The sequence below is a fragment of the Pempheris klunzingeri genome, chromosome 5 (assembly GCF_042242105.1).
Source record: "Pempheris klunzingeri isolate RE-2024b chromosome 5, fPemKlu1.hap1, whole genome shotgun sequence".
NCBI classification, from domain to species: domain Eukaryota; kingdom Metazoa; phylum Chordata; class Actinopteri; order Acropomatiformes; family Pempheridae; genus Pempheris; species Pempheris klunzingeri.
Genome location: NC_092016.1, coordinates 12,328,276 through 12,338,277, shown reverse-complemented (window position 1 = coordinate 12,338,277; position 10,002 = coordinate 12,328,276). Strand labels below are relative to the sequence as shown.

Here is a 10,002-nt window from a genome sequence, read left to right as displayed (position 1 = left end):
TGCTTTCTGGGAAATGTGAAGCGATACTGAGCTGGTACATTTCACTGCACTTCTTTAAAAGCAGAAATGTTGCTTTGTGTGTAGCCTACAAGAGAACTGCGGTACTGAAAATTACATCCTGCCTTACAAACAATAAATCTTATTATTCCTTCAGGAAGTGAGCTCCCTTTGAGTGCTCCCTGACGACTCACACTATAATTGGTCAAACTGTGATATAAATCAGATAACAACCTTCTTTTGGGGTTCTTTGATGCTTAATTGAGCTCAGTTGAGGGCTATTTCATCCTTTTGCTGACACAGTTGGTCTTTCCCCCTCGAGTCTTGTGTTTCTGCAAAGTGTTTCTCATTGTTCACTCAACATTAAGGTAAAAGAGCTGAGATCAGTAGAACAAAGTGATATGTAATTGTGATGAATCCAATGTGGAGAATGTTTCTGGTAATTACGCTTTCTTTGGGGAAAATTTAAGAGCAGTGAAACCTCAGACTACTAACCCTGGAGCATTTGCTGATTCTCTGCATTAAAGGTAACTTGTATTATGATACATAAATTACAATAAAACAGTCTGCAGTCATTTTGCATCAAACAAAGATAACCACATTTATTTCGAAAGTATAAAATTTCACACTATAAAGGCCACTTTTCAGGGTAAATCAACAACCTTTCTGTAAGATTTACACAGAGAAATACCTTGTCCCTCTCTGCTGGTCTAACATACTGTCCAGTTCTGTGGCAAAATAAAAGAATTGTTCTACTCCACCACAGAAAGTAGTTGGCAAGATCTGAATAATTTACTCGATACAGGAAAATGGCAGGAGAGTGAGAATTCCTGATTTGTACATCCCACAGAGGAGCACGTATTCTGAACAGTTCTCTCTCTTTATCAAACCGGCTTACAGGCACAGCTTGACGTTACAGGCACAGTTTGCCTTCTACTGGGAGACTCAAAAAAGAAATCTGCAGTTAACATTCTTTACAATGGCACCAGTCAGGCCACAAGAGCATCCCCATGGAGAGAACATCCTCTGTTTGTACATGCAGAACGACTCGTACTGCAGACCTCGCTGTCTGAGGCCGTTTGGCTCACTGCATATCTGGTGAGGTGTCCAGACTTTGAGCGTAGCCTTCACATTCCTACTCACTAACTGTGACGTGGTGCCCACTGAGGTAGAACAGTTGTACCAAAAGACTTATTTATAAAGTATACAAATGAGTAACAGTCACATCAATAAACTTAAAAGTGGAGTCATGGGGTGGGGGAAGAAACTAACATCACATTTCACCCACATTTTCAGCACAACAATATGTAGACCATTGACATGTCTGGATATCTGAGATAACTCCCTTCCGGCACAAACTACTGCAACCTGCAATCCTTTCCCTTTCAGGCATAATGGCGGTTTCACAGATACTCAAACTGTATTATTGCATCTACAAGCCAGTGGGAAAAATTCAGTTGTGAAATCACTAGCTCCGGTGATCTCGGCACGTGAAATCTATCCTTCCCAGTCTCACACACGCTATTGAAGAGTGCAAACAAAGAAACAAAGATAAGTCAACAAAAGCGGACACTTGTCATGTCAGAGGGGGAACATTCCCAAACAGAGAGTACAACATGTTCGTCGACACTCCTTCCACATTGAGAGGAATCTGTGACATCCCTTTTGAAGACTCCCATCTCCCCTGAAGGCTGGAATGGGCTAAGCGAGCTGACTGGCTCCCGGCAGGGTGGGCAAGGCTAGGTTGGGCTGTGCGGTGCTTACAGCTGGACACCCAGCCCTCTGTGTGGACTAGGACCAGCTGCTGTCCATCAAACTGCCCGACCCCTTGCAGGTGATGATGCTCTCTGTCGACTTAAGGAGCCTCTCTAGACAGGGCGCGTTGATTTTGCCTGGTGGAGGGCCTCTGGGCACTGAGTCTGTATTAGTTTTGCTGTCTGTGCTGGAGGACACTGCGTTGTCCTGCATTAGATGTTTGTCTCTGGGGGGCAGCAGGTGCCTGGGGCCAGCCTGGGCCTGCTCTGCTGTGGGGGAGCAGATGGGTGACGTGTGGAGCCACTTCAGGTTACTAGCAGAGTAGGCTCCAGGAGGAGTGAGGTCGGTGACTCTCAGGGCTTTGACAGCGGCTGGAGGATCACTGACGGTGACGGGGCTCACAGCTGCGGTGGCGGTCGCCGGGGTAACCTGCCAGGAAAGAAGAAAACACAGTTTAATTTAATCTATGTGGTGGATTATTATTCAGGGACGATGCCCACTGATCAATAAAAAACCTTCCTGTCACATATCAGAGGCACTCAAAAAAAAAAAATATATATATATATATATATATATATATATATATATATATATATATATATATATATATATATATTTATATACTGTAAACATATATTAACATGTAACTTTTCTGAAACGTCAAACATCGTTTGAAAATTTCCAAATTTGGCACCACCTAGGAACTCTGGGACGAACAGATTGTAAGTAACACATGTACATCGCCCCAATTTACACTAGAACTTTCTTTCTTTTCTTTTTTTTTAACAAACACCACTATACATTGTGGCTTTAATCTTGCAATAATTGCTTTTTAGCCTTGCGTTTCTGGCCACCCAAGCTCTGTTTTGGTCTCTCATATCTCCTAAAAAAAACCTTCAGGTTCTAGTAGTTGTTCACTAGCTAGTTGAGTAGTTAAGTGGCAGCTAATGTACACTGGATTCATCAGAGTTTTGTTACTGTAACTAGCTGCCTGCCTGGGCTGAAAACAGCAATAACTGTTCATATAAAAACGCTCATTGCAGCTTAAAAGTCGCTGTGTTGCTTTAACATCCAGTGTGACCAGTTACATAATGCAAAATAGCTTCTTTATGGAGAAAAACTCATTTTACATGAAATTCCAGTTTATGGGAGGGTGCGTCAGGATTAGCCACAGAAATAAATCCTCACCAATTAAATGTAAAGGAACATTTGAGAGTATTCTGACCTTTCTTATCCCCTTAGAGGCACTCCTCCAAAATTACCTTTTCTCCTCTGCCATTGTTCTTAGTGAACCTGAGACTGCAGTTATACCTCAGCAAAAATACCTTTTAATCCTCCCATACCTGTCCAAGACTAGTGATTAAATAATAATAGATATTTTATTCAGTCCTTCACTGTGTCTGCATATGTTCTTGGCAGCAGGCCTGGTCCAACTAAAGACTTCTTACACAACTGTTCTGCTTTTTCTCAGTTTTACCTTCGGTTGCTTGGCGGGAAGGGCTTCCTCTGTCTGGGTGACAGCGGGCTGGTCTTGGAGTTTCACGTTAGGGAACCAGCTCTTCAGCATTTCCTCCATTTTAAGAATGATACTGATATATTTCTCCCTGAAAAAAAGGCAGGAAAGGAAAGGTGTAAAGACAGAGACATTTACTAAAGTTATCAAGCCTTAAGTTATCTTCTCTTAAATTGTATCTCTCCATCAAGCTCACACAGGAAATATGCAATCTTGAACAGCGAGTGAACACTTAATACTTGCTTAGCAAAGCCTGTGCTCCACGTGTGTGTGTGCGTGTGTGCGTGTGTGTGTGTGAGGGGGGGGAGGTTGTCTTTTCAAGTACATTTCTCACATGTTTTGAGCTCGCACATGGCCTGATGTAGGCCTGTAACAGTTCTGCTCGCCTCTAAATATAAACACCAAAGCCACAACGGCCTCAAACAGCGTCACTGCGAAAATAAACTAGTTGTGATGACGTAATTCTCGGTGGAGGTGGGCGGCAGAGAGCAACGTCCGATTAACTCCCACCCGTCAAAACCAGATGGTGGGTAGGGATTAGCCCATGTCATATGATCAGGACCTTCCTGCTATACTCCATTCAGAGCATGATAAATTCATGTGAAAGATTATCCGCAACAGTGGCTGCTAAAAAAGTCACTTTGATCCTATCTACCATTGTGTTGCTGCAGGGGCTGCCAGCTGGCAACACAGAGCAGGCACAGGGAGGGTCGGAGGGAGGGAGCGATGGAGGGAGGGAGGGGTTTAGTCCACCTTCCAGCCTTCACCCCGGCTGTCTGCAGGGAGACTGCCACACCCACTCTTTGTCTCCCATATGAGGGCAGCAGCTGGTGGGTGAGGGCTCCGATTAGTCTGTGCCAAACTCAGTAGCACGTTATCTTAAATCAGTATACGTTGATGCAAAACCTCACAGTGTCTGGCTGCTCAGCAAGGCAGGATTTGCTTTCCATACAGGTACCAGTGGTGCCGTTTTAAATTCAGAGGAGAATAGTACATGAAGGTGCCATTTCATTTATAATCATCTCATTTAGAATTCAAATAATTATTTTTACTGTTTGGTTACTCATTTACTTCTTGTAAATCTCATTAGGTTTTTGGCTGTTAGACAAAGCAGGTACTTTAGATACGTCACATTTGACACAGATAATCAATAAAAACATGATTATTAGTTGCAGTCCCAGTCCACATTGATCATTTAAAAGAAAATGGAATAAAAAACTAGCAAAATTAGGTATGGATGTTTTTGCTTTAGATATGTAAAGTTTATCAAAATGGCAAGTAAATTGCACATATCAGCATCATTATTATTACTATACGTTATATTGTTATATTTTTAATCAGAAAACATTCTATTGATATATTGATAAACCATATTGCCTTGTGCTTAAATATACAATATCAGATGCTAAAGAGGCTGAGATGATCGTGTTCCAGAGACTAGGGACTTTCTCCTTTTAAAAGGGGTGATATCTCATACTCCATTATACCGTCTGGCCAGTGGAGAGCTAATCAAGCAGACACAAGTGTGCTGCGCTCACAGTGGAGCCTGATACATTTTTAACAAGATGCCCAGCTATAGGGAGATGCAGCCATCTCTGCAGTAAATTCATCCTGATTGTGTGGGGGTAGCAGCTCCTCGCAGGCCAACCTGCTGTGAGCCATGTGTCCCAGACATGCCGGAGACCACTTTGACCCACAGGCAGCAAACACCATTTCTAAACATTTGTCAGCTGTAATTGTGTGTTGCCGTTGAATGTATTGTTGTTGTTGCTCTGATGGAATTGGACGCAGCAGAGGTTTTCTCTTTCAGTAAAACACTTGCACAGACACAAGACAGGCTGGAGAAAGTGAACATATGGCTCAGGATGTGTTTGTGGCCCCAGAAACATACACAGGAGACAAAGAGAATATTAGATGATAGAGCTCATTGTTTCATGTATAACAGTGTGTGGGCCATGCTGAGGACACTCACCCCATGCAGGGGTTCTGCAGGACACCCATGATCCTCTGGATCCTGTCCATGGCCACGCTTTCCTGGAAACTGCTGAGTCCTGGAAAGGAAGAAAGTCGTACCATGAGCCACATGAGCTGTGATGACGGCAGGGTTGAGTCTGCACAGCATATGGGTTGTGTAAAATGTGTGTGTGTGTGTGTGTGGGAACACACTCGATGCCTCTGTGGCCAGGAAGTGTTGGGTCACACAAGGTCTGGGCTTGGCAAAGATCCCAAGCAGTTTTCAGAGCCTGTCTGAACATGGCACTATCCCCCAGAGACCCTTATAACACTTATCAGACTACTCACAAACAGCAGCTGCCTTAGTGGACACTGTGGTACAGTATGTTCTCACTCGCTTCTGCCAATCAGCTAATTTTCAAGTTGTTCTCAATTGGTTAAAAAAAATTTGGTTTGTAACTTTTAAAAAGACATTTTGAAACAATGAAATTGATGAGTGAACCTTCACCTAAAATGAGCTCCATTATGAAAGATAGACACACACACAGGAAATACTTGTGGTTACTTGATAGTCCTACAACAATACACGGTTCAGACATCTCCCTCTCAAATCTCAGGGACACATATTCTATTTAGAGTGGCACGCTGTCGTATTCAGCCTATTGTTTTTCTCTGACACATAAGAAAGACAGGAGCAGAGAGAGAGACAGACGGGGAGATGAAGGCACAGCTAAAAAAATGGTTGTGTTAAACAGTACAGAGAGACAAAAACAGGACAGATATTAAATGGCTGACTTACGTTCTCTGTATCTCCCTGAACGGAGGCCATTCAAGATAGATGACAGTGGATGAATGTAGCATTGTAGCTCCTTGCACTGAAAATGCAAATAGATTCATTTGTAGGTGATATCTGTCAAAACGTGTTCAAAGACCTTTTGAAAAGCTGATATCAAACGGGCTTCCACAAACTACAGTTCATTTTCATAGAAAAGTTGCTCAATGTGATTAAGATAACTGATTCACTGAGTTTGACATATGATAGGATGACTCGAGTTCTCCAGAAAAGCATGACTAATTCTGCTTTTAGAGTTATACAGGAGTGCCATCTTTAATGGAAAGGCATGCATGAGACACTGTAAAACTGCCAGGAGAGTTAATCTAGGTGATGGGCCATGCTTTAGTTTTGCTGACAGTCAAATACCTCCTCCTGTGTGAAACAGACTTCAGTCAGAGAGGTGCTCACCTTACTGCTGAAAACTCTGTTTTTCTCTGACACACTGGAAATGAGCTGCCGTTCCTTGCCCTCCTCCTCTGTGGCGCTGTGAGGTCTCTTCACTGCTTGCTGAGTGTTTTTGCCGTTCGTTTTTTCTCCTTGTTGCGTTTTATACAGTCCATTGGAGCTGTCCCACGTCTCCATGCAGCTGGGGGGAGATCCCCGCCTGTAGGCCTCCCTGACCTCGCTCCAGTTACTATCGCTTTCCTTCACCTCGCTGCTCTGGCGGCAGCTGCTGTCAGACGGGCCCAGGTGTGGCGGGGTGCTGGGGGATGGAGAGGCCTCTGTCTGGCTGTGCTTTCTGGTACAGTCACACTTCTGTTCGCTCTCATTGTCCTCGTTGTCACTAGCCAGCCAGTCAATGGAGTTGTCCGAATCTGTAGCAGACATCCTCGGCTGCAGACTCTAACTAGCACTGACCATCACTGACCTGAAGGACAGAAAGTCGAGGTTACTACACAAAGATTCGGAAAGGCACAAAAAGCACCAAGCAGCACAGCTATGAAGGTGAGAAAAAAAAGACATAAACAGTTTAAATATGGGGCAAAAGTAGCCAAAATACTGTAGTGAAATGTCCTTGGGCAAGTAAGACTAACACTGCAGGTTAGTCTGGATAGAAAACCCTGCACCTCCAACCAAGCAGGCATGAATAAAGGCAGAGACACAGCAGAGCAGATGGTGGCAGTGGGACCACAGTAGTTGAGACCACAATGACCTGTTTGTTTTGCAGATGCAACACCTGAGCCAGTAAACACGAGCTAGCCACCATCAAAAGCAAGCACCAAACATGCTAGTGTTCACAACGATCCTGCAAAACCATCGAATCTTTGTCTCACACATTTATTGTAATTATAAATCTCCACATTATGACGTCACACAAGAACAAATTGCATCGCCAGCTTGAGTATTTTTCCCCATTCGGGCTCATCTGCCACCACAGTGATCCATAAGCATTATTTACTTGTTTATTCAAAGGGGGGGTCTGCCACCATGACGACCAGTGCCTCAGAACGCAGACCTTCCATCAACACAAGTGACACAAGTGGGGGGGGGGGGACTGGCAGTGTTTGTTCACAACACGAACGCCTCATGACTAAAAACCCCTCCGACCAAATGCTCTTCCCAGATGCTTAATTGCTTTTGGGATCTTTACATCTCTCCAACATGTTTCCTCGGCGATTAGTAGCTAAAGGAAGTGAGAACAGCATTTTCAGCCCTGGAATTATTTTGGTGTCTTGAGTGCTTAACGTCTGGCATGTCTCTTGTCTCCAGTGAAATTTGAGGCTGGGAGAGTTAATTGCCCCCTAGCCCTTTGTCTCGGGATGACCACCTTCTGATCTTATTGTTACAGAGGAGGGTGGAGCGGAGATTTACTGACTTTACAAGCTCTGACCTAACACAAACAGATAAGGCAATAAAAAAAAGGTTATAATATGGCTCCCGGGTAGCAGAGACCTCAGCAGACCAATTTTAGTGAAAACAAAACTGTGGGCAAAGCAAATAGTTGTGCAGGGGTCAGTCTAATTGAAGACCAAGATATCTGTACGAGTGAAAAGTTTTTTTTCTGTGGAGTATTTTATGGTATTACATATCACACACGTCTTACTTTATCCAAGCATACATCTTACAGCACAATGAGCCACACATTCGTGCTCTTCTACAAGCAGACTGGTGCCAATAAAATACCACTTCTCACAAAATAAGTATTACATTACTCATCCCTGCTCCTTATTATAGTCAGTGCAGCTGAAAATATATGGCATACTTCAACTTGTTTAAATTTCACTTGTCCCGGGCATTTGAACACACCACAGTGGCCTGCAGTCTTTGAGTGAAACAGAACAGACAGAAAATCAAACTGATGCTGAAAACAGTGTGTGTTTTAATATGACACACATTTCTTTGATAAAATACACTCATACCACGGAGCCTTTATGATCTCCATGCCTCCAGCTACCTGTGTAGGTGGGGCACATTAACCGAGATGTCCACCACTTCACACACATACACTCAAATATATATATATCTATGTATCTATATATATAGATATATATTCACACACACACACACATATATATATTTTTTCTTTTATATATATATATATATATATATATATATACTTATATATATATATATATGTGTGTGTATATATATATATATAATTTTTTTTAAGACGGTGATAAACACGAAATATTATGAGAATAATATTCGCATGAAGAGATCAAACATCACTATCTTACTCACATAGAAAAAAGGAAAAACTGATAAGGTGAACGATCCGATCTGTCCGCCTAAATGCGGGTTTCAAATCAGTTGGGTAACAGACACAATAGACTTCCTCATCAGTCATAGTAAATTTGGCAGCATGCACATTTAGATTATATAAAACCATAAACGCAGACGGGGATGATTAGTCACCCCTATGTCTGTCATATAAATCATTCAACGCAAATAATTGTTAACTTGTGGTCATCACGTCTGCGTCAAATTCCTGTGGATGATTTAAAAAAAAGATTTTAAAAAAAATCACCTCCACACACTCACAGCAATGAGTGATGTTGGTCTGCTGGTTAAGATGTGGATCGGTAGAGCAGGTTCGTACCTTCCCAGGATGGAGCGGCTGCTTAAACTCTCCCGATGTTCAGCGGTGAATCCGGCAGGACCGTCGGCCACAGAGCAGCTGATGTGCTGGACGTGCGGGGCGTGTGTGTGTGTGAGAGAGAGAGAGAGAGTGTGTGTGAGTGAGTGAGTGAGTGTGTGTGTGTGTATGTGTGTGTGAGTGTGTGTGTGAGTGTGAGAGAGAGAATGGGGAGACGGTACAGCCAGTGATCGGCCCGTGTTGCTTCTCCCAAGGCAACGTGTCTGGGAGGGCGGGATTAGCGGGGACCTGCTCTCCCATTTGCTCTTCAGTCGCCCCCGACTGACAAATCGGCTTCTCGGCTCCGTGCAGCTGCGGAGCGATAGGCGAGGCCGGTTTACATATGCAAATGACATGGAAATGACACAAACACGTGGACACGAGGATCGGTTTCATTTCAGCAGCTGGGCGAAAAGTCAAACCAGGGCTAGTTTTGGTCATTCTGCAGGCATTCTTCCTCATTATATCATCTGGATGATGATGCCTGACTTGTGGCATGTCAGTAAGCTGAGCAGCCCGGTAAAGGCGCAGTCAGCAAATTCAGGAACAACTGGGAAAGCTCGTGTGAGAGTTTGCTCAAGGACACTTCTGCAGACTATATTTGAACACGGATTGTCTGGCGATCTGGTCTAGACAGTCATTACCCCAAGTTTAGACTAAACCTAGAGGAAGCATTTAGATCATTCACTTAAGTAAAAGCAGCAATAAAAAAAACAACAAACAAAAAAAAATGTAGCTTACTTATCAAGAGTAAAGATACCCAGTAGGCAGAATACTCCATATCTGTGTTATATTATTGCTTTACAGAGATAGTTTTTGGTAGTTTAATCCATATCGGTGCATCATAATTATATAAATGGTTCATGTTTTGTA

General features: G+C 43.2%; 1 protein-coding gene across 3 annotated transcripts; it reads right to left on the bottom strand.

The window, feature by feature from the left end:
• Nucleotides 1–572: 572 nt before the first annotated feature.
• LOC139201890 (circadian-associated transcriptional repressor) lies at nt 573–9,241 on the bottom strand. 3 transcript variants are annotated; one of them, XM_070831324.1, is made up of 6 exons: nt 9,022–9,241; nt 6,462–6,921; nt 6,018–6,093; nt 5,238–5,316; nt 3,230–3,356; nt 573–2,181 (listed from the first exon to the last, which is right to left on the bottom strand). In XM_070831324.1, the coding sequence occupies exons 2-6, from the start codon at nt 6,879–6,881 to the stop codon at nt 1,789–1,791; spliced, it is 1,095 nt and encodes a 364-aa protein (XP_070687425.1). In that variant the 5' UTR covers nt 6,882–6,921; nt 9,022–9,241; the 3' UTR covers nt 573–1,788. The 3 variants fall into 3 exon arrangements, with proteins under 3 accessions (XP_070687425.1, XP_070687426.1, XP_070687427.1); XM_070831325.1 differs by having other exon boundaries at nt 9,036–9,241; XM_070831326.1 differs by having other exon boundaries at nt 9,094–9,241.
• Nucleotides 9,242–10,002: the final 761 nt, after the last annotated feature.